This window comes from Hypanus sabinus, chromosome 7 (assembly GCF_030144855.1).
Source record: "Hypanus sabinus isolate sHypSab1 chromosome 7, sHypSab1.hap1, whole genome shotgun sequence".
NCBI classification, from domain to species: Eukaryota; Metazoa; Chordata; class Chondrichthyes; order Myliobatiformes; family Dasyatidae; genus Hypanus; species Hypanus sabinus.
This window is the reverse complement of record NC_082712.1, coordinates 138,813,914-138,839,768: the sequence shown is the minus strand read 5'-3', so window position 1 is coordinate 138,839,768 and position 25,855 is coordinate 138,813,914. Positions and strand designations below refer to the sequence as shown.

Genomic DNA, 25,855 nt, shown 5'->3' with positions numbered 1-25,855 from the left:
AAATGGCAGCTCTGCTTCTCTTTCAGTAGATGCTGTCTGATCTGCTAAGTTTTTCCAGCATTTTCAGGTTTTAATTTCAAACTTCCAGTATTTATAATTTTTGCACAGGCTCTTGCAAAGCTTTGCTTATAGATTTTTGGATTAAGTTCTCTAAAGATTTTTTTTTCACTTAAGCTTAAAAACCCATTGCTGGCTGCTGGTCTGTTATCGATGACATTCTACAAAGCTGTTGGATAGCTAAGGAGCAAACACGAGGAAATCTGCAGATGCTGGAAATTCAAGCAAGCAACACACACAAAATGCTGGTAGAACACAGCAGGCCAGGCAGCATCTACAGGGAGAAGCACTGTCGACGTTTCGGACTAAGACCCAGGGTCTCGGCCCGAAACGTCGACAGTGCTTCTCCCTGTAGATGCTGCCTGGCCTGCTGCGTTCCACCAGCATTTTTTGTGTGGATAGCTAAGGATTTGTTATTTTTTTGTGAATTTTTCTTTGATTAGCTCAGTATTAATTTCTTCCCCTCACACTCCACCTCCTGGTCCCTACTCTTGTGTATTTTCCTCCCCACTGTGCCTCTGACTGTAAATGGTTATTTTTTTATTTGTAAGCGCATAAATTGGCTGCAACAAACATTATAGGTCGTGATTCCAAATCCTTTCCATGAAGTCAGATTCGCTTTAAACTATGAGTCAACAAATACAAGTCAATTTCTCATCCCTGTTTAGCACCTTCTCAATGCCATTGTTCTTTATTGTCTTTTCAATTTAGAGTCATAGCTTGGAACAGGCCTTTCCATCCCAATGAGGCACACTGCCCAGCAACCCACCTATTTAACACTAGCCTAATCACAGGTCAATTTACAATTACCGATTAACCTACTAACGATACTGTGGAAGGAAACCCATGCTTTCACAAGGAGAATGTACAAACTCCTCATAGATTGTGCCAGCATTGAACTTTGAACTCCAGAATGCCCTGAGCTGTAATAGTGTCGTACCGACCACTACACTACCTATAAGAAGTAAAATGCTGCTCATAGATTCCATGTAAGGCAAGGATTTAATTTGATCCTGAAACTGCTGCAACTTTTTTCGACGCAATTGGATTTGACAGAATTTAGTATGGTCTCAGAATGTATTTTTCAGAAAATAATTATGAAGTAAAAGAACTAGGGTTTTATACTTAGAATATGTAGCAAAGGATTCAAAGTGCATTTATTAAAGTATGAATGCAGCACACAAACCCCTGGGATCTGTCTTCCCCACAGCCTACCTCAAAATAAAGAACCATAGAACCCATTCAAAGAAAAAATATCGAACCCCACTTCCTCCCCCCCCCACATGCATTCTGTCTTTTGAATTCTAATGGACATGATATGTTAAATGCCTCCAATGATAAACAGGTGTTATATGGATTTATGTTGACCTTGTACCTCATCACCACCTTCCTGAAATAACTCCATGTCCCTTAGTTCTGCTAGCTTCCAAAAAAAATCTAACCACCTCTGTATTGAATTTAGCAACTAAGTCTCCACCATCTCTTAGTTAAAGAATGCCATAGGTTAACTGATTTATTTCATTGTTAGTTTAACTTCCATTACTATTTCTTCTTCTGTGTTATTTCTTTCCTCCCAATCTGTAAGGGACTCGCATGAGGTTTTGCTAATCCTTTAGTCAACACATTGCAATGTCATTCTCAATACTCTATGGTATATATAAACTACCGATGCTGGTCATTGATGACACAGCCTGCCTCTCGCAAAAATTATCATTGGATATCCTTGATTCAAAACACCAATGGGAAGTTAAGGCTACATATTGACAAATTTAGTTGCTAAATTGGACCTTCAAAGCCTTTTCCTCCTTTTAGAATATGGCTTTGCAGATCAAGTGTAGTAGCCCTCCGTGTTGGAACACTCCTTGAAAACAGCTGCTAAACCACATCAACCAATTAGCCCTTCAGCATCACTTTCTCAATAATGCTTCCTCTAGACCCGGAGCTTTTAAATAGCTGGAGTCTCGGCTGCTTTGTTGGGCTTCAAAATTGCACACACGTGAGAGAAATTAAGCTCTCATTTAGCAGACACATGCCTGTCAAGTACAGAGGAACAAAGGTTTGTCCCAGGGGCTACTTAGAGCAGCAGCGAGGATGCTAGTCACATCGTTGGCAATACATACCCTTTAAATTCCCTATATAAAGCCCAATAAATCATTTCATCTGCTCTGTTCCTGGTTCTTAAACAGCAGTGGCTGTGTGTGTGTTTACTTGTTTATTGCCCTTAACTATCTATTTTAAGTTGGGGTGAGAGGATATACAATAGGTTACTTGCTAATGCTGTAACGATTTAGAGTAATATACAGCTCTGGCTGCTGTGTACTTCTATTTTCTCATCAGAAGCTGCACAGTTAGAAAAGAGGATGTCTTTGCCTTGCACTGACAGCTGGAATCCTTGTGACAAGGGGAGACAGAAGAGAAAGAAACTGGTGCTGCACTGTGCTGCCACTGCACAGCAGGCAGGAGGGAGGCAAGTCTGGGTTTGATAAGTAAAACCAGATCGGCACGAGGAATCTGGTTTCAAGCCCTCACAGAGAACACAGAACAGCCCAAGTGCTCAGCAGAGGAGCATTACTACCACGGTTTAAAAATCATCGGCACAGAGATAGAGAATAAGGCCCTCCCGTGCAAACATGAGTGCCACCCATTTCCCTGTCTTTTTGCATAATATGTGATCACTCAGCAAAGTTGTACTAGTAGTCAGAGGACCTCTTCCTCCCTCTAGAGTGTTAAATTAAACAAAAGTTAATGGATAGAATAAATAGCATCGGCACTGAATGGAAAACATTAACTAGTTTGAGACATTGAACCACAGATCCATAGAGCAACTGGAATACATAAACGATCCTGAAGTGCTGATTTAATTTTGTATTAGTTACTACTGTTTTAATGTCACTTATTACGCCATCTCCACAACCCACCCCATTACTTTCCTACAATGCCTGTAAACTTGTTTTATTAACTATGAACTTTTCTAAGGTATGGTCATGCACGTGCTCTGATATTGATACTGGTGTAGTCCTCCCCTATTGCCTGAACTACTGAGGCAACTGTCAAGCAAAATTAATCAGTCAGAAGTTTAAACAACTGTCTGAATTAATCCATGCTTCCAGACACAAACCAGTTTCGGAATTTAAAATTACCCATTTTTGTTGTTTTCTTTTAATACTTTGTGGCCTTCTAAGACCAAAATGGAATGAATACATGGCAAAGGCTGTGGTTATAATGTTATTTACTCTCAGGTGGTTTCTAAAAATAAAAGTAATCATTCGCCCTAGCTGATCACAAACCCTCCACTCTAATGTGTTCTAGTGTCTGAGATTTTGAATCCATCTCCGTCTCTCTGACCTTTGCAGTGTTCACTGCACCATTGCTCCACTCTTTCTGGGCATCTGTGATCCCTTTCTACTCGATTTTCTGTGGGTCTCCAGGATTTTTATCTCATCGGTTTCATTTGATTTGTAGTAAAGTTTCTCTGCTTGTGCACCTTCTCTGTACATATTAATGATCTTGCTATTTTCTCTCACTGTTATATTACTGAATTCGAGTTTTACTTAGACTGGGTAAAACATGTTTGATCACAGCAGGCAGATTTCCATAGTTTTCTGTTAATGATGAACCACACACCATCCCATTAGAGAACTAAGTCAAGGAACTAACACAAGAATCAAATCAAGGAGGAAACTGGTTATTCTCTTTTTCATTTCCACATGGAGTTAGAGGTTATGTATGAGCGCGGAAAAAGAATTGGTTAAACAACAAAAAACGGTGCCGTGAAAGTATACATGGCACTTTCAGAAGAGCAGGCTGTTACCAGCGGGGTGCTGCAACATCAGTAGTGGGACAGTAGTATTTACAAAGTAATGACAAATTAAAAAATGAAAGCGCAACGTAAGCAGGTTTAACAGTTGTGGAAGGGTGCAAAAAGTCTGTCAAGTAATATTTACAGGACAACTAAGTGAGCGAAGAAGTGGATGGAATATAATATGAGAAAACATGAAGTTATTCACTTTGCTATATAGAATTGAGAAACAGAATATTTTAAATAAGGAGAAAAAAGTTTATATTGGTGTGCAGTGAGATCTTGAATGCTCGTTAAAAAATCACATAAAAATATATGGGTATCATGAACAAATAGAAAAACAAATAATATGTTTGCCTTTATTACAAGGGATTTAAGTTTGATTAAGGAAGTTTGAAGTAATTTACCATGAGCTTGATGGTTGCATCACGGCCTGCTATGGAAACACTAAAGCTCTCGAATGGAAAAGCCTGGAAGAGGTAGTGGATATGGCCTAGTCCATCACAGGTAAAGACCTCCCTACATGGAGTGTTGTTGCAGGAAAGCAACATCCATCATCAATGAGTTCCACCTTACAGACCATGCTCTCTTCTCTCTGCTGCCATCAGGAAGGGACAGGAGCACCAGGACCCATGCCACCAGATTCAGGAACAGTTATTACCCCTCAACCATCAGGCTCTTGTACCAGAGTGGATAACTTCAGTCTACTTCACTTACCCCATTACTGAACTGTTCCCACAACCTATGGACTCACTTTCAAGAACTCTTCATCTCCTGTTCTTGATATTTGTTGTTTATTTATTATTATTATTATTTATTTCTCTTTTTATAGTTGCAGTTTGTTGTCTCTTGCACATTGATTGTTTGCCCATTCTGTTGGGGGCGGTCTATCATTGATTCTATTGTGTTTTTTGTATTTACTGTAGAACAGCTTCAAGAGAATAAATCACAAGGTTGTATATGATAACATATATGTTCGTTGATAATATATTTACTTTGAACTTGAAGTTTTGAACTTTGAAACTGTGTCTGAGGCACTTGTGCTGTTTTAGACTCTCTTCTTATGGAAGGACGTGTGCACCTTGGTGGTGATCAGATTTACAAAGTTGACTGCCAGGATGACAAAATTGCCTTGCAAAGAGGGCCTGAGTAAAGTTGACCTGCATTTATCAGCGATTAGAAGAACGGGAGGCAATCTCATCGAAACTGAAGATTCTGAGTCATATTGATAATATAAACACTAAAAAGAAACATTTCCCTATGGCTTGATTTCGGAGATAAGATGTAAACTCTGGGCAAGGAGTCAATCATGTGGGACTGAAGCAAGCAGAAGTCAAATAAAATGTTTGGGTGATATTCAAGACCCTTTAATTCTTATTTTTTTAAGCAAATTTTCATGAACAGCATGGGAAACCTCCAAAGAAATTCATTTTTGTTCACTATACTGTGAGGAAACTGGCCACTGATTGCCCAGAGTTTTGTAAGTTCATTCTACTTCAATGAGTAGAATCACTGGCCAATGTTCCTTCACACTTTTAGTGTCAGAGATCAAAGATAATTCCTCTTCTCCTAAATCTCTTGAATAACCTCTACCTCTCCCAGTAAAACAGTCATGATCTCACTCATATCAGCAGGGTTTCAGTTTCATACTTGGAATAACGCACTTAACCTGCTGCATAGGGAATACAGGATAAAATAGAAATGTGGAAACTTATGGAGCAATCCTGGATCAGTATCTGGGCCAAAAACATGAATAAAGTTTCCTATTTCCACACTCTTCGCAGATAATTTTCATGTTGTGTAACATAAGCAAACAATTCAAGGAATGATCTCCATTTTCTAGACCTCATTGTATCCATCTCCAGAGTCAAACACATCACTGTTATTTACTGAAAACTTACCAACTCCCACAGCAACTTAGACCATAACAATTTCCACCCTATCCCTTGCAAGGACGCCATTCCTTTTTCATAGTTTGGCTTTGCCACAACTGCTCTCAGGATGAGGCTTTCTGTTCTAGAGCATCTGAAATATATTCCTTTTTGAGGAAATGTGTCTTCCTTTCTGCTGTGGTTAATGGAGATTGATCTCACATCTCCTCTATTTCTTATACTTTTGCTCTTGCACCTCCTCCTCCCAGACAGAGCAGATATACAGCTCCTCTGGTCCTTTAAGCCTCCACACCTATCATACCATCCTTCATCATTTCTGCCAGCTGCAACATGATCCCAGCACCGTCCACGCCTTCTCCTCCCCACCTTCCAGAAGGACCACTCCCTTCGTGACCCCTTCGTCTGCTTATCCCCTCCCTCACCCCAGGCATTTTCCATTGTGCTCCTCCCTCAGCACCATCCAAGGGGCTAAGGAGTCCAACAGGTAGTGCAAAGGCTAACATACACCTCCTCCAATCATGGCTACTGCATTCGATGCTCCCCTTGTGGCCTACTCTACATCAGCCAGACCAAGTGCAAACTCAGCGATCATTTTGCAGACCACTTATGCTCAGTCCTTAATGGCCATCCTGAGCTCCCAGATGATGACTTTTATAACTCCTCTCCCCATTCCCATACTAATCTGTCCATCTTTCCCCTTCTACTGCCAGGATGAAGCCAAATGCAAAACAGAGCAGCAACACTTTGTATTCCAATTGGGTTGACTAGAACGCAATGGCATGAGTATTGAGTTTTCCAGTTTTAGGTAAACTCTTCTTTTTCTTTTTATCTCCCTCCCATCCTCTTTCACCTCCTTTCACCCTTGATCCTTGAATGTCCTTTTTTGTCCCCTCCTATTTCTATACACTAACTTCAAAAACACCCAACACCCCCTGCCCCCCCACCAGTTTGGTGGTTCCAAATGTTATTCATTTCCCTCTTTTCTAATGACTTCCATTCTCCCCTACTCCGTTCAGAATAATCCAGATGCTCCAGCTCATCTCCCGCCAGGAGCTGTCTCCTGCCTTCATGCTCCCCACCACCCCTATCTTGCTCCATCTGTTGTTTCGTCTTCTTCCTCTCTCTGATTTTATGTATCATACACCTGTTACTGTCTTCCAACTCCACTTGCATATTATTTTACACCCCTCCTCAGTCCATTTTGGAATCCTTTCTCCTCTTCCTCTATGCTGGCCACCTTGCCTCTCGATTTTCAGTCATAGTGCAAGGTTTTGACTCAAAACGTCGACAATTTTGTTCTGCTCTCCAGTGCTGCTCATCCCACTAAGTCACTCCAGCAGTCTGCATGTTGCTATAGGATTGATATCCCATGCAAAATTTCTGGCTCTCAGTTATTCAGCAAACTCTATAATTAACTAAGAAAATGGGGGAAGATGTATCTTCCGGATTATGCCAGATAATGAAGGTCTCATCTCAAATTCAGTTCAAAAGTTCCAGTTCTCAAATCATCTTTCAACATTTGCCACAAGGATATTTTATTCATTATGAGATTAAGTTAATCAATAAGGACCTTCCATTATTGTGCAGCTTCCTGTATTTATGAGGTTGATAATACTCCAATTTCCTCAAGGCATAGTTTATGGAAATTCAAGATTTTTTGGTTGAATACATATAACAACATTTCTATTTGGTGCAGAATTGCTTTAACTTAGTAGTTGTTTTGATGAAAATTATGGGCACACACAAAATAGCACGTTCTTGTTTAACAGATAAGGGTCCATTAATCCCATCCTGCTCTGTGTAAATTAGTTGAGGAATTGGAGAGACGGACAATTAAACTAATCTACACTCAGTGACTACTTTACTAGGTACCTCCTGTACCTAATAAAGTGGCCACTGAGTGTATGCTTGTTGTCTTCTGCTGCTGTAGCCCATCCACTTCAAGGTTCAACATTTAGTGCATTCTGAGATGCTCTTCTGCACACCTTTGTTGTAACGTGTGGTTATTTGAGTTACTATTGCCTTTCTGTCAGCTTGAACCAGACAGGCCGTTCTCCTCTGACTTCTCTCATTAACAAGCCATTTATGCCCTCAGAACCAGAACTGATGGGTGCCTTTTTTTTTAACCATTTTCTGTAAACCCTAGTGTCTATAGTGTGTGAAAATCAGTTTCTCAAGTTGATCAGCAGTTTCTCAAATCACCCCACTTGACATGAACAATCATTCCATGGTCAAAGTCACTTACATCACATTTCTTCCCAATTCTGATTGTCTGAACAACAACTGTATCTTTTGACTGAGTCTACATGCTTTGCTGCATTGAGTTGCTGCTACATGATTGGCTGATTAAATACTTGCATCAATGAAGAGATGTATTTAATAAAGTAGCAACTGAGTATGATTATGCATCCAATTTTCAGTTGACAATCACAGAGCCTTTTTATAGATGTTTTTGTGGCCAGAAAGTGTATTTATTTGAACTGTGAAGGAGGGGAACAACTTATTTTCTTCGTTAGTTTGTCAGAAATAAGATGTCACTGGGAAAAACCACATTTATTGTCTACCCAAAATGAACTATGTGGTTTTCTAGGCCTTTTCAGGGGCAACTAGAAGCCCATCAGATTGGTCAGTCTGGAATCCTAAGTATGTCAGATTTTCTTCCCTGGAGGTCATTAATGAACCAGATGGTATTTTACAGCAATATAGTAGTTCAATGTCACCATTGCTTAAACAAGCTTTTCATTCCAAACTTAATTAATTACACAATTTCTTTCAAAATTGAATTTAAATTCCCCAGCTGCCATGGTAGAATTGCAACACATGGCTCTCCATCTATAGTCTAGACTGCTGGACATGCTCCAGCAATATAACCACCACACAACAATACCTTTACTTCCCTGCCAGACCAAATCTTCCATGAGTTACACTGGGAGGGCCAAGTAAGTTTCTCTGTGGGACAAAAGCATTGGCAAAGTTTCTCCACATCTTGTGAAGAAAGTTGGACCTACTCTACTCTGACCTTTCGTCTCTCCAATGCTCATCCTACCACCTTAGTAAAGAATTTGAAACATCCACAGAAGCAGTTAAATCTGAAGTTGATTAAAGTATGGTACTATATTTAAGATCAACTTGAGTATATGTTGTTAAATGTGGAAAGCAGGGAACTTTATCCCCCAATAAACTATTGGTTTTTAATGATAAATCATTTTATGAGAGTTAAGACATTTAAATAATAGTCATGTGCACCTCTAAAAAGATAAATTATGCTTTATATGTAACAGGTTTTGCTGTATATCTAAAGGCCATTGTTCATAAAAGACCAATAATTACATTATTCTCAATTAGACTGAGCCTTCTGACCTCTTCCTGCAGAATTATTGCTTCATGAAATGCCATTCATGCACATTTGGTCAACTCTACCACAAGGCGGTTTTATGATCTTATAGTTGTTATCTACACTGCTCCTCATGTTGCTAGCACATGCTATTCTAAGGTTTACTGGACTATAATTAGAACAAAACATCTGAAGGAGTGATATGATTTTCTGAATGCTGCAGAAACATTATTTGCCCATGACCAAAAAGTGCTGTGATCTCACATTAACAAGAAATAAAATTAAACAGGTCTTGAGGAGTAGGTATGTAGCCACTTCAGTGTGAATATTGATGTATAATGGATACAGAATTGACAACACACACAAACTGCTGGAGGAGCTCAGCAGGCCGGGCAGCATCTAGGAAAAGAGTACAGTCGACGTTTTGGGTCGAAACTCTTTGGCAGGACTGGAGAGAAACAGCTGATGAGTAGTAGCCTCAACAAGTATTTTTTTTTTGAAGTGAAACCTATTTGTATTTAAAAAGTTAATGCCCCTAATAAACAAGTCGATAAGTGACCTTATATGATGAATTGGAAATCATCTGCTAATATTATCAACAGCAATATCTAAATCTTATAACTTTTTTAAAACTTTCATCATGCATTCATCTACAAATCTGTCCCTCCCTACAAATGTAAATGAGAAATATGACTTATCTTTCAATGAAAACTGTACTTTAGACCCTTCCCAATTTTGTTTGAGGCTTCAGGTGTTTGCAGTTTTAATTTTTATTCACATAATCTGTCAATGTTTAAACAACATTTTATCAATAATTTCAAATTTACTTGCCTTAAAAATATATCAGAGTGGGCCCACATAGGATGATCTTCAAAAAGCTGTGTTATAGAAGGACCCACTCAAGAATGAACGGTACACACTAAACTTTGAAATGCTTCTAACCAAACTGAAATGTAGCATAGAAAACCATAATGGGGTATGGTAGAAGTGATTAAGTGAGTCTTAACTCCACCCTACTGGTTACATTCAAACTAGTGACACAATATCTTATAATGAAACACACCATTGCCATATGGCTGCTTATTAAATACAGAGAGACTCTGTCTTCATTCTACGTAAGCTGCATTTCCAAGCCAATAAAAATTAAATTAACACAGTGATCTTAAAAACACCTTCCAACCTTCTCAAAGAATTTCACTTTATTTGCTCAAAGGTTCTAATGGTTTCAAATTAATTTGGACCCTGCAAGAGAACAGACACATTTTCCTCCATTTCTAGCAGGGGCTTACACTGTACAGTGTTCAGAAAATCAAAAATTAATGAGTGACTCTATTAACTCATCAGTTCAGTACTGACCATTTGGAAAGTTGATTCCAGAAGGAATCATTACAATAGGGAAAAAGCTCAGAGTTGCAGATTTAAAACAGAACCGATATTTCCTCTATCGTCCCTAAGCCATCATACCAATTAAATAAATCTAATCTATCTCCTCATGGTCACAATTTTGAATAATAATTTAAATAAACTGGAATTTCAAGGACCAGCTTGGCCAAAACATTTGGAAAATTCATGGAAAGGAAACTGCTGATGAAACTTCATCGTGGTACATTGTATACTACCAGCTTACAGTTTCCACTGAGGTTGCCTGATCTCTCTCAGATAAATAGCACAAAATTTCTTCAAAGGTTTTTCCAGTTTTTCCTCAAAATCACGGCACATCAAAGAAAAGTTTAAGCTTTGGCTTTATCCTACCTTCCCCCTTCTCTCTTTACTACCTCATACTCCTCCTTCCCCCACAATGGTCACCCTCTCACCCCTTCTTTTCTCCTCACCTGCCTACCAACTCCCTCTAGTGTCCCCCCTTCTTCCATTTATTCTATGATTCACTTTCCTCCTCTATCAGATTCCTTCTTCATCAGCCTTTACCTCTTCTGTCCAAGCTTTGTTCTTCACTCACTTTCCCCTACCCACCCACCTTCGGTCTCACCTATTACCTGTCAGATTTTACTCCTTCGCCCCCAACATACTTAATCTGGCTTTGGCAGCCTTCCTTTCCAGTCCTGATGAAGCGTCTTGGCCCAAAACATTGACTGTTTATTCCTCTCCATAGATGCTGCCTGACGTGCTGAGTTCCTCCAGCATTTTGTTTGTGTTGTATTTAAGTGTCAGCTTGGCTTAATTGATAACATGCTCCACAAACAAACAGCTTTCAGTTCATGTCTTGGCATCTTCAGTGCTGCGCTGAAGAAGTGTTGTATCATGGAATGAGGTGCTGAACCTGGGAAAAGCCAGTACAAAGCTTCTTGTGGCATTTGCTTAAAAAGAAACAGTTTTCTCAGCATCCTGATCAACATAGCTTCCTTTAAATAAATGACTCTTGCATTTGCCCATATAACAATGAATGCAATTCAAAAAAATCCATTAATTCCAAAGGTGTTTTGTGTAATCTCAAAGCTGTAGCTAATGCTACAAAGGTAACATGCTCTTTCTTTTGGTCGTATTTGAGAGACACACTGACATCAGGGATTCTCTTGAGGATGCTCTAGGTTCTTCAATAGCAATGAATATTAATGCCTTATCCAAAAATGATCAAGCCAACTTCTAGATATACAATAAATATATTACCATACAAGAAAAGATTCCAGAAATCTTGATGCCTCAATCAGTCAAGGTTGACCATGAATGTTAAATCCTAGCTCACTAGATACACAAGCCTGGGCAGTACAATTTGGAGAGCAAGCTGCTATTCCATAAATTATTCTTAGCAATAAAAGTTTTATGTCTTTGCATGGACTTTTATGGTTTGCTATTTAAAATAAATGAATTAATACAAATTAAAACTCTGAGAAAAGGAATATTATTTACATACATTCAACTCTTGTTTAACAATATCACCAATTCTAATCTTCTGGGACAAAACTCCCTGAACACATTACAGTAGATAATACACAATAGACAACAGGTGCAGAAGTAGACCATTCGGCCCTTTGAGCCTGCACCGCCATTCTGAGATCATGGCTGATCATCTACTATCAATACCCGGTTCCTGCCTTGTCCCCATATCCCTTGATTCTCCTATCCATAAGATACCTATCTAGCTCCTTCTTGAAAGCATCCAGAGAATTGGCCTCCACTGCCTTCCGAGGCAGTGCATTCCAGACCCCCACAACTCTCTGGGAGAAGAAGTTTTTCCTTAACTCTGTCCTAAATGACCTACCCCTTATTCTCAAACCATGCCCTCTGGTACTGGACTCTCCCAGCATCTGGAACATATTTCCTGCCTCTATCCTGTCCAATCCCTTAATAATCTTATATGTTGCAATCAGATCCCCTCTCAATCTCCTTAATTCCAGCGTGTACAAGCCCAGTCTCTCTAACCTTTCTGCATAAGACAGTCCTGACATCCCAGGAATTACCTGGGCTATTCTTCATCACAGAAGATCATGAGCACCATAGATTATTCTAAAGGAAACTATTTTTCATATGGAAAATTGTCTTAATGAATAATGCTATTTGTTCTAATTTGGACACGTGGGCAAAAACTATATATTTATATATATTTTAATGCACCTTGATAATCATGCCTGCCTGATCCATCTTTTAGCAATTAGTAATTTGGGACCTATAAATCAGTTTGACATAATATCTATAAGTGACTAACGTCCAATAATATAAAATGAGTTATTCATATTTGTTATCAGGGATAGTAACCTTGCTGATTGATACATATGCATTAACAACCCTCCCGTTTGTGCCCTTGTCAGTGAATGATCCAAGAAGGACTTGATATTAGAAAGAGTTATCAGCAGGATGAGATGATTATTCAGATCTTCTCAAAGTAGTGGCAGCTCATACAATAAAATATTTTCTGGGGCAACTCAGCAAGTCAGGCTACAACTGTAGGAGGAGAGGGTTTGTGGTCAAAAACGTGATGCAGTTTTGGGTTGAAACCCCGCTGAGTTCTTCCAGCAGATTCTTTGTTGCTTCAGATTCCTGTGTCAGCCGTCTCTTGTGCCTCCCTAGTGGCAACTCTTCTTCCTTTTTGGACAACTTCTTTCCAATTATTTTATTTACTTTTTATATACTTCCAGTTTTTAATCTACTTATGAGTGAAAATTTTCCTTTTTGATTTAATTAATTTCTCTTATTTCTAACAGTAACTGGCACGTCATTTTTACTAGCTCCATCACTGTAGATGGAAACCTTTTCCTTGTTTGTTTAATAAATAATTTCTCATAAAATCCTGATGAGAGTGCTCTTTGAAGGATCTATGTCAATTAAATAATGATAGTGATGCTCAGAAAAGCTGTTTTTTTTTCATTAATATTGGAATCAGTATTAGCCTGAAGAATGAGGACACTTCTCTGAGGGTAGGTTTCCATTTCAGCATCTTATTTGAAACTCAGCATCTTTGTCAGTGCAGCATTCCTCAGCACCGCGCAGGAGTGAGTGTCAGTTATATATTGGTGCTTTTCTGAAATCATCCAGATCATTCTGAACTCACCTAAGTGCACAGGTAGCCAGCCGAACACATTCCCCCTATCAGAACAGCATGAAAAACATTTACAATCTGTCCTAAAGGCATACTTATCTGATCTAGAGTGTGTTCAAAGCGAAACATTCTGAAAATCATTTTACAGAGGCTGAGTTACAGACGCAGAGAGCACAGTATGACAGCTGCAAATATCACAAGGCACTTCAAAGGGTGAGAGCCAGCTTCCATTCAATTAGCTGCCCTTTTGGTTAATTAGGGATAGTGTGTTAAAAATAAAAGTTAAATACTAGACTTGTTTTAAATCTCCTTAATGAATGCAGGAGAGAGGCAAGAAATAAGAATAGTGAAATAAGAATTGTTGTTTTATAGTTTACTGAAACGAAGTTGGTGTGGTCTACCTCAACAATGGCATGTCATGAATAGGTTAAACCTATTTGTTCTGTTTAGAGCTGCCTTCTCTCAGAGACATATCAGACTCATGTAGTGTGCCAATGGAAGTGTCAGGTTTCCTGAGCTGATGCGGTGCCCCTGGGCTCCCCTTCCCCCACTACCACTCTCCAACCCCGGGTCTTCCATGTTCCACCATCACCTCAGAGCCTCCATCGTCCTCCCACCCCACCTTCCCTGAGCACCCCAACCCTCCTCTCTCCTCCCCACCTCTAATCCCTGCCATGTCATCACCATTCCCACCGACTTCTCCCTCTTGGATGCAGAAAGTTTTGTCCTCAGCAAGTGCCCTGCCTTTGCCCCTTTGCCTGCACCTCAGTGAGATCCGCACCTGCCACGATGCTGAGCTCTGCTTCCATTGCATCCGCCTCTGAACCCACTTCTCAAACAAGAACATCCCAGCTCACCAATGATCCCTTCTCTCGTCTTGACAACATTGGTGCTGCTTCATGCACCCATGTTGAGCTCGTCAACTCTGCCTGCAACTTCCACCCTGTCCTTAAACTCCCTTAGACCATTTCTGGCACCTCCCTCCCCTTTCTTGATCTCTCTGGTGCTGTAAGTTTTCTATGTTTCTGTCTCCATCACTGGAGACAAACCATCGACTTACATCTTTTATAAACCTACCAATTCCTACAGCCATCTTAACCATACCTCCTCCCACCCGGTCTCCTGTAAAAAAAAATGCCTTTCTCTTTCCTCATTTCCTTTGGCTCTGCTACAGCTGCTTGCAGGATATTAATTTGTTTGTTATGGGCCATGTCGTATAACGTCGGTGATTATGGTCTTTCAGGAACCATTTTTGTCCTTGCCAAATTTTTCTACGGAAGTAGTTTACCATTGCCTTCTTCTGGGCAGTGTCTTTACAAGATAAGAGCACCCAGCCATTACCAATACCCTTCAGAGATTGTCTGCCTGGGATTAGTGGTTGCATAAACAGGACTTATGATATGCACCAGCTGCTTATACAGCCATCCAATGCCTGCTTCCAGTCACTGTGAGCCTAACTTGGGTCATTTGGGTCAAACATTTTAATTCTGATTTCCATTCCAATTCTGACACACTGGTCCATTGCCCCCTCTTGTGCCGAGAAGAAGCCGTCCTCAAGGTGGAGGAGCAACACCTTATATACTGTCTGGGTAGCCTCCAACCTTTTGGCATAAATATCTATTTATCTTTCCAGTTAAAAAATTCCCTCCCCCTTCCCTCTTCTTCCATTCCCCATTCTAGTCTCTTACCACTTCTGCTCTGCCTATTACCTCCTCCTGGGTCCCCTCTTTCTTCCATTTCTCCTATGGTCCACTCTTCTCTCCTTTCAGATTCCTTCATCTCCAGCCCTTTCCCACCCACCTTCTGGCTATCCCACCTTCCCTCCCCCCACCTTTTTATTCTGGCTCCTTCCCTTCTTCCCCTCCAGTCCTGTAGCACCATCGGTATTTTCATTTCCATGGATGCTGCCTGACCTGCTGAGTTTCTCCAACACTCTGTGTGCTTTTCCTTAGCTGAGTTGATTTTCAGCATGTACCTTCCTACACTGTGCTCATGGGGAGGGGATCAATTACCAGATAAATAACCAAAAAAAAGCAATGGTCTCTAGGGTCAATGACAATAATTGTGATTACTCTTAGGTTGCCATTTCCTGGCCAAAAATAGTACACAGACACAGCTCTGTGATATAACTGTGTATGTTAAGACCATAACAGTAAGATTTAATGTGCTTCCTACTGATCCAGAACCATTCTGTATCTTATTCTCCACAGTGATGTCATCCTACTTGCTATAACTCAATTCTGTACTGAACTTCGATTGACTAGGGAGTGATTACTGAGGCAATAAGATAGTGTTTAACAAACAGATTCTGTGCAGACAGCAAAGCACCGTAAGATAAAGCAGGGGCATTGCAGAAAGGTGTAACCAGATTCCTGTTTGTCAGATTAGTTTCTATAGAAATCAAGGCGTAACTAACTAACTTACTTTGCCACCACCACATTAGAGAAGTGTTACTTCAGAACCTTTGAAAGTCGAACATGTAAATATGGAACAGGCATTATTCCATTAATTTTTGATCTCAACTTCCACTGCATGCATACATTTTTTTTAAATATTCATTTCAACTGAGCTCATCACTTGCTCCTAGGATTGGGCCACCACTTTTTCACTGAAAACTTCAAATAACTATCCTTTTGTTTCTAAATTGAATTTCCCCAGGTTGTTTTTCTTGGGCTGGTTAATATTTATCCCTCAGGTCATCATCAAGAAAAGATTATCTAGTTGCTATTATATTGCCGAATGTGGAAACTTGCTGTGTGATTTTACTCACTATGTCTCTTATAATATAATCTTAGACTTTACAAAGTCCTTCAAGTTAAATGGGACATCCTGAGGTCAAAAACAATGATATATAAATGCAAGTGATTCTTATTTATGGATATTCAATTACAACGTCAACAGTGCTTTTCCCTATAGATGCTGCCTGACTTTGTGTGTGTTACACCATTTAAGATGTCTGTTTGCTGACTTCAGTCTGAGTTTTCCCATTTGATTGCCTCACAACCTTTGACAACCCATTTCATTTTCAGAGCACAGTAAATGTTTAAAACATCAGTGTTTTTTTCTCTTTCTGTTCACTTTCTTGTTATACCTGCTCATTCTGAATGCACTACTACTAACCTCTGACAATCCCATTTCCTTTACAGGTTTCTTTTGACCATTTAGCTTCAAAGCAGCTGATGTCAACATTCTGCCACCTTCTCAAATCTTATTCTTGATCATGTTGTTGAAATGGAAACAAAGCAGTTAGCAATGTTCACTCTAAGCTATGCGCGTGTGCGTACACACATTTTGCTTCAAGTGCACAAAGGAGTTTAAACAGCGCACGAAAGGTTGTCACCTTCTACCTCATTGGCATGCTAAGTATATTTCACGATCGTACACAATCATTTATTTTTCCAGTTTCTTAAGTGGACAGTGTTGACAATGTGGAATTTGCGATGATTTGTCACACCTTTTAGAACTAGCTTATTAATAATGTTTTCATTGAAGAAATTATTCAGTGTGCACACGTTGCTGTCACTAAGCAAAAAAATTGCACAGTACAAGATTTTTGTGCACACTGGTCATCACAAATTAAGGGGAACATTGGTTGCTAGGTGTCTGGGTTATGAGTAAAATAGGCTTGAGTAGAGTAATTATTTTCCCCTCCTTTTCCTCCTCATGGCATTGATTATTTTGGATCATTTGCAAAGCTGTCTCTTTCTACAGGATAGCAACTTGATGAAATTCCAAATGATATTTTGCATAACAACAAAGACGCAAAATATGCCAAGGGTTAAATCACCAATCACCATAGTTGGCTCTTGATGTTTCTGCCTTGCCTACAGTGAGATAGGGGAATTGAGTGAACAAATGAATGAATATTGATTTGCTTGATAGCTCTTGGAGATCAGTAAGTACTTACATAGAATTTTCTCCCATGACATTAAAATCCATAATGGGATTAGCATACACTTTAAGTGCCACTTAATACACTGATGGGCTGAGTGGTCTTTTCTTCTTTGCAATTTCTTACAATCTTTTTTTAGTATTTCAGGTGTCAGTTTAGCAAATCCATGACCAAAATAATTAATGGAATATAAAAAGCAATGACAAGTGAAAGGAAACACATAGACAACTTGAAAGCTCATGAGCCAGTAAATGTTGCAAATCAGTGTATGTGAGTTTCAATGAAGTTCACGCTCAGAGATCTATAAGAAGTGTTTTCTCCCCTTGTCTCCTCTCCTGTCAGTACTGAATGATACTGGAATATAAAACTACATAAAAGAGTTTTTTTTCTAATCCATCTAGTACTTAGCTAAATGGCTATTCTTCATAAATTATTTGTGTTTGAGAGGGAGCAGGTTGATTTAGCTATCAAGACCACAATAACAAAGCTGACCTTGCCTGTGAACATATTTACTGGACGATGGTCAGAACATGAGGCACTTTTCTGAAGAAATGTAACTCTGCCATTCAAAACAGAGACCAGCCAGTTAGGAGTAGAGTAAGACTCAGGCTTGCAATATTCCTGTGCCAGTTGACTATTTTGAGCAAATAACAGCAAATGCCATTAATATGAGCTCTGTGGTAAAAGCAGTTTTTAGAATGTCACAAGTCAGACAATTCTTGCTTCCAACATCGATTTCAAATCAAAACCATGTTAAAGGAAGAGTCTGAACAACGTTTTGCATGTTCTAATTAAAATGAAAAACATAATCATATTACACATCATCTGTCCTTTTATTTAACAAGACTGGAGTAACTCACCGTGAACTGAAATATACAAAGAATTTGTTAAGAAATGTGTTTTACAGGTGTTAGTTTGCTAAGTCCCCAGAGATTCAATACGTGTGAAAAGTGCCTCACACTTTTCCTGAAAAGTAATGCAAAAAAATGAACAAATAATTAGTGTTGTAATTTGCAGAAAATTTGGAATTTTTTCATTTGTTAAAAAGGACCTGAGCGGAATTTGTTTTAAAATAAAACGTGTCATTTAAATGGCGCATGCGCGGCTAACCTGATAAGCAAAGCAAACAAAGATACAGCAGCACACTTTAATTTTCTATATATCGTATGAGCCTCCTCATACAATATAAGATGATGCATGCAATGAAAGTTTATCACATTGCAACATTTCTGCTCCAACTAAATTTGCTGTTGAGGTATTTGTGAGGTATTTGATTAGAACTTCACAATTCTTTACCTCCATCCACTTTTAACTTGGATTTCACTAGGACATTGACCAACATACATTCTATGCAACCTTCTTTGCTGGACTATCCCTTCGTAAGACCCCTTCTAGTCCCCAGAATTCCCATTTGTCACTGGACTCATTCATCCATGCGATTCCACCATTCCAGTGGCTTACCTCTCCACTGCCATGCGTAGGAAAGAGATATTGATGAACGTATTTGTGATACTTGGTTGCTACAAAATACTGCTCAAAAGTCAGCATGTAACAAAATATAGTATAGGGTAAATGGTTGGATTTTAAAGTGTGCACACTATGTCATTTAGTAATTTTAGACTTATTCAGTCTCATGGCCAACCATTACAAAACACCTAACAAGACATAAAAGATCTATAAATGGTTAAATCCCAATGAACATTAGAGCTAAGAGAAAGACCAAACATTTGCCATCAGAAATAATCCCTCTGGTTTATCACTTTATTTTCCCCACACTTTTTCAAGCCTTTGCACCTTGCCAGTAATGATGTATCCAAGATAATGATAATCACAGAAAAAGCATTGTCAAGCCCACTGCTATACTCTGTGATAGTTACAGCAAAACCAAGTAACTTTCCATCTTCAGTATAATGAATCTAACTAAACTCAACAATTGAAAATTTTTTTTTATGTAAAAAATGTATTCATTTTTAAGAAGGCAAGTATCCAATTGCAATGAAATTATAGGTTTCACAGGTTGTGAGCCCTACAGGATTCGGTTGGTTGGATTCAGTGTGTTTGATTTAGACTCAGAATTCCAGTACTCAGGATGTTCCTCCATGGTCACACTCTATTCACCAATAAGAATCACCTTCCAGCACAGATGTCTAACAACTGCTCTGGCATCACATTACTCCTTGTTCATTACTTTACCAGTTTCACTATCATCAGACATTCTTTTAGTCACTATACAGGTTTCTCCTCTTGGGACCGCTTTGTCTTGACACTCATTTTGAAATTTTCCATTCCCTCGAGCAACCTTTCTGTATCCCTCTACTTCCATCTGGCATGATCTGAGATATCCTTCGATCCATAAGGAGTGCGGCAAAAATGCACAGTATTAGCAACATTCAAAATATATTTCAAGTGTTTTAAGGAAGGTACACCAAGGGCAGGAAACCTCCATGGAAGGGCAATGTGAATACAACCTGAGCCCTCCCTTCAGGAGATAGCAACTGACCTGGATTTGCTGTTGAAGAAGATTGATTTTGTGTTGCTGCTGCAATAGTTGCTGCTGTTGTCTCGCAATCTGAATAAGAGGAAAAAGATTTTTTTAATAAAACAAAATTAACAAAATAAATCAAAACACAACTTTTTTTGCTGTTTCAAATAGGCTGCCAACAAGGGAGAAACAAATTGTTTTTATTGCGCCCATCCATCTAACTACATTCCTGCTTCATTGAGCATGACAACCCAGTTTTAAGTGTCATTTAATTTTCATTTTCAAATATAATTACAAAGTGTTCACTGTAAGATATCACTCGTCTGCAAATGTGTCAAGATTAATTTGAGCTAGCTTATTCACAAGTGTCAACAGTTAATTACTGTGTCGTGTCTGCATATCTAAATGACATCCTAACTTCTTATTTTGTACATAGTCTTGTATCTTATTTCCCATTATAAGAAGAGTGTATACGCTTGCTTGTGGGCAAATATTTGGACACGGAGAGCTTGGTGATCTGAGGCTGATTAAAACAAGCTCAGCATTTCAGAACTATTATATACCTTCTCTTATAGAAAGGTGAAAATGTCAATATAATTTCAGCAATAAGCCCTAGTTAGAAGGGCAACATTTACTGCATTGTGACTGTGGTATGGGTGCTATCATGTCTTGTACAGAGGGTTGCCTAGTGGTGAGACCAGACCCTGGAGCACAGCTGCAATCAGCTTGTGACTGTAATTACTAATTCCAGTCATTAATACAGATCAATTTTGGCTGAGAGCTTTTCTAAAAAAAACTGTTCTCTAATTTTGTGGTTTTAATATGACAATTTTCCCTCAAGGGTTAAGATCCTAAGAAGTGGTTGGATATGCAGGACCACCTACCAACCCCACCCTAACAAATCTGCTCTCATTCATCTCAGTTTTGCCACTAACCCATTATAGCACTAAGCTCGTCCAATCAGGAATTTCTCTCGTATAAAGGTTATGATGTCAGTCATGATCTTTCCTCTACAATCTTGGAACTTGCTCTGTTACATTGGCTTATTTGGATACATTAATCAACTCCACTTGTAACGTCTGTTATATTATTTTCCAGCACAGCACCAGTTAAGCTCCCAGTTGAGACACTGCCTCATGAATCCTAAAAGCCTGAAGATATCCTTTTACCCCAGATTCCCGCATCACTCACATCATTGACCTCAATGTATGGAATATCCTTTTACCTTCTTTTCTCAGCATCCTAAATTTCCCAGTTCCTTTCTCTAAGCCTTTTAAACCCTATGGTTTCAATCAAAAATTTGGCAAAACAAAGAATAAGGTGGGAACAAGGAAATTTCTTGGTGTTCACCTGGCAGAGAATCTCACCTGGTCCCACAACACCAGCTCCATAGCAAAGAAAGCCCAGCAGCGTCTCTACTTTCTGCGAAGGCTGAGGAAAGTCCATCTCCCACCCCCCATCCTCATCACATTCTACAGGGGTTGTATTGAGAGCATCCTGAGCAGCTGCATTACTGCCTGGTTCGGAAATTGCACCATCTCGGATCGCAAGACTCTGCAGCGGATAGTGAGGTCAGCTGAGAATATCATTGGGATCTCTCTTCCTGCCATCACGGACATTTACACCACACGCTGCATCCATAAAGAGAGCAGCATTATGAAGGACCCCACGCACCCCTCATACAACCACTTCTCTCTCCTGCCGTCTGGGAAAAGGCACCAAAGCATTCGGGCTCTCACAACCAGACTATGTAACCATTTCTTCCCCCAAGCTATCAGACTCCTGAATACCCAGAGCCTGGACTGACACCTTACTGCTCTATTGTCCTGTTGTTTATTTATTGTAATGCCTACACTTTATGCAGTTCTGACTAGGTCTGTAGTCTAGTGTAGTTGTTGTGTGTTTTTTTTCTCTCTGTGTTGTTTTTTACGTAGTTCAGTCTAATTTTTGTACTGTGTCATGTAACACCATGGTCCTGAAAAACGTTGTCTCATTTTTACTATGTACTGTACCAACAGTTATGGTCGAAATGACAATAAAAGTGACTTGACTTGACTTGACTTGACTTTTTCATACTGAAAGGAAGACTGATAAATTATTATCTAACCAAAATAAAATTGCAGAAAGCTGCGGCACAAAGATAAAGGGTGAATACGAGTTATCTCTAGCCTGAAGGATTGCGTTTTGAGATAGGAAGTTGTAGGGACACCCCCTTTTCTGAGTCAGATGAATGTCAGTCTGGAGGACATCACCATTGATATCTGCCTTCATATTATGTCACTTCAAGAAACAGGAAAATGATCCACATTTTTCAATAACTGACCATTGTCTTTGATTGCACAATCAGAGAGCAACGTTATGCACCAGGGCAGCTTTGTGAAGGACATATGTCCTCTGGATGTTCAGCATTTGGATATTTATGACCATTTGCACAAGACTAATCCAGTTGAAGTGCTGAATGAATACAATACATTCTCAATCCTTGAGGTGGCATTATCTGCTTCCTTACATAAAAATGATTCCACAGCTTAATTCAAAGAAATCTGCAAACTGCAAAGCCCTTTTCAGTGTCCCAGCCAATATTTAAGACTCAACCAGTATCATACAAATGGTCATACCTAGCTGTTGCTACTTTTGTGACTGCACTACACTTGGCAATATTTCCAATGTTACAACAGTGACTACATTTGAAAGGCTGTAAAGTGCTTTGAGCTGCCCTTGGATTGTGAAAGGCACTGTATGATTTCAAGTCTCTCTTTTATTTCTTTTGTCCCAAGGCTCATAATGTATACTACTTTCCAGAAGCTGCTCATTCTCACCTCTGTATTTAGCAGAGACTGGCTCCCTGAGGGCAATTTCACAGAGAAACAGATACACTGTAACTAACATCACCATAGGACTATAATGACAACAACTCGTGACTGGCAGAAGCAGTGAAATTGGCTAAGAAGCTTGACAGCACCTGTCAGGAATCTTAGTCTTAACAAAACCAGATAGTCTGAGAAAACAGAAGCAAACAAAAGTGCCAAGCTTATGTTTCCAGTTCCTGTTGTTTTCATTTCCTGTCTACTTCGGATGCAAAAGGCTAAAATAATTGGTCAGAGGTAAGAGTTGCATCTCCCAGGTACATTTAAAATGCCTTTAAGAGCATTTATCCAGATTTGGCTGAAACCAGGAAGGCTGGTGCTCAGTTAATCTGAATTCTACAGTCATTCCTCCAAATCAACTACACGTAGTAGCTCTCAACAAGTGTGTAGGTGGTGGGAGGAGAAACTGGGGTTGCGGGGCGGAGGTGGGTGGTGGAGGGGGAGGGGCCAATAAGAAAGCCAGGCAGAATCTTGGATAAACATAACTTAAAGGAGACTAAAAGAATAAGATCTAAAAGTGTAGAGGAAACGGGTGGATACGTGTGAAACAATAGGTTGAAATTTCAAAGTAAATTCATTTTCAAAGTAGGTATATGCTACTATATATTACCTTGAGATGAATTTTCTTGCAGGTATTCACAGTAGAGCAAATAAATACAGGAGAGTCAAAGACTGACAGAAAACCAATGTGCAAAAGACAAGCAAATGGAAATTTAAATGAAGTAGAAGTAAAACAGAAAAAAAATCCACTGAAGTAAGAAGTCAAAGAATGCCAGAAGGAAACATATTGTAAATTACATCAGTATCTATTTTCCCCAGGGTGGAAGTGGGCACAGGTTTAAGGCAAGAGTGGGTGAGTTCAAACAAGAACTACTAGGCAAGTTTTTTTTTAATTGGCACAGATACAGGCCTTTCAGCTCATCTAGTCTATGCCAAACTGTTATTTGCCTAGTCCCATCGACCCACACCTGCACCATAACTCTCCCATGAGACCATTTCATGCAGAAGTTTAGGTGTCTGGAATGTGCTGCTGGGGAGCTGGCAGAAACAGATAGACTAGCAATGTTTCAGAATATTTGTAGACTACACATGAACAGGCAAAGAATAGAGTGATACAGATTACATACAGGCAGATGTGTGATTGAAATTGTGGTCAGCACATTGTGGGTCAAAGGGCCTGTTCCTATAGGGTAACGTTCCAGGTTCTAAATCTGAAGCTCTTTTTGGTGAGAGCATAATTATAAAAAGCTAAAGCTAAATTAACTTTTTTAATCTGACTAGTCCCTGGATGGAGGGAGGGTCATGGGGCAGCTGGCCAGCAAAAGTACAATACGTACACACAATCTCCTCACTATTTGGGATAGTAATTTCAACCCTAATGGGACTGTTAACTTGTAATAGCTCCTTTACATCAAAGCTTTTTCTGTAACTAGAAAACTCACACTCAGGAGAGTCAAGTGAAATAGAAGAATTACAAAACCAATCCTTTCAATGCAGATTTATGAACAAATAAATGAAAAAGCATGGAGAAAAAATAAATGTCACATTGTGTTTTTAAACACATCAAATTTTCAAAGCTATTTCCTGATTTCCATCACCCATCATCAATAATGAATGAAGGACCTGGTGGAGTGAACTGACTTCCTCAAAACTCCCCAAATAACCATACTCTCAATAAGATCTTGTTGAACACCAATCGCACCCCTCCCAATCTCTCCCCCCACCCCAAACCAGCACAGGAAGCATGTACTCCAGTTTGTAAAGCCTATTATGTTGCTTGCTACAGTCGAATGCATTTGGTTGTTACAAGAGAGCAGACTAATTTTTCTGTACAAATTTTAAAAATTGGGTGATTTTTAAAAAGATGAGAACACTGAAATAATAGTTGCAAAGCTTCAGGAACAACACTTGGCATAGTAAATATAAAACATCACTTTGAAATTAGGTACCCAGATAAGATCTTGCCCTGATCTGACTTTAAGGGATATTAATCATGGATGAAATGGAAAGCTAATTTGATTTTTGCCTATTTTACAGCAAGATCCAATGTCAAAATCACCCCTAATTTGTGTTTACATTTCTTTCTATTCCCTGTACTTTTCTATCTGATTTTTAGGCCTAATTGTTCAAAAATATTTGAATTCAGTATCAGCCTAATGTGTAGAAAATTGTATCTCCGGGCTCTGGTGAGTGAAATTTATTATATAAAATGATTTTGGTGCAGTATGTGCATCATTGGACTCTGTATGACTAAATGATGGAGACAAAACTTTAGATATTTTTGAGATGATAATGACAAGATGGTATCATTTCAGATACATGAAATGATAATCATAATTACTACTTGCTGGAGGGATGATGGTGAACATTCCTGTAGAAGCAATAGAATGAAGTTAACTATTGGAGATTGAGAAGAAAAACTGGAATTTAGACAGTCTATTTTTAAGCAAGCAGAGTGGCTTTTTTTTTGGAATGATGGCATCAATGAGTTGAATAATTTAATCACATTTTATACAAACAGGCCAGATTAGGGATGATTTCAAGTTCACTGGCCCCGATCATCTTATTTTCACTCTGGATGTCTAGTCCTTATACACCTCCATCCCCACCAGGAAAGCCTCAAAGCTCTCTGTTTCTTTCTGGACGCTAGACCCAACCAGTTCCCCTTCACCATCACTCTCCCCCATCTGGCTGAACTTGTCCTCACTAAATAATTTTTCCTTCGGCTCCTTGCACTTCCCTTAAACAAAGAGTGTAGCCCGGGCACTCACTTTGGTCCCAGCTATGCCTGCCTATTTGTCGGCTACAGTCCATGTTCCAAGCCTACAGTGGCATCACTCCCCAATTTTTCCTACGCTACATTGCCGACTCATCGACTTCATCAACCTTGCCTCCAACTTCCACCCTGCCCTCCATCTCTGAGACAGTTTATCTACTGATGTCTATTATAAACCCACTGACTCTCACAGCTACCTGGACCATACCACTTCCCACTCTGTTACTTGTAAATATGCCATCCCTTTCTCTCAATTCCTCCGTG

The 25,855-nt window shown here is 39.3% G+C and overlaps 1 protein-coding gene and 1 long non-coding RNA gene across 24 annotated transcripts in view; one reads left to right on the top strand and one right to left on the bottom strand.

The window, feature by feature from the left end:
* Nucleotides 1-8,407, top strand: part of LOC132397259 (uncharacterized) — a 64,785-nt gene extending 56,378 nt beyond the window's left edge. Inside the window, exon 3 of the long non-coding RNA XR_009513319.1 lies at nt 4,226-8,407. This is a non-coding gene — a long non-coding RNA (uncharacterized LOC132397259). The remainder of the gene's footprint in view (nt 1-4,225) is intronic.
* Nucleotides 1-25,855, bottom strand: part of sox6 (SRY-box transcription factor 6) — a 602,254-nt gene that overhangs the window by 169,273 nt on the left and 407,126 nt on the right. For all 23 annotated transcript variants that reach the window (XM_059975754.1, XM_059975761.1, XM_059975763.1 and 20 more), the window contains one exon: nt 19,967-20,035. In XM_059975754.1, coding sequence (XP_059831737.1) covers nt 19,967-20,035 — 69 coding nt within the window. The remainder of the gene's footprint in view (nt 1-19,966; nt 20,036-25,855) is intronic.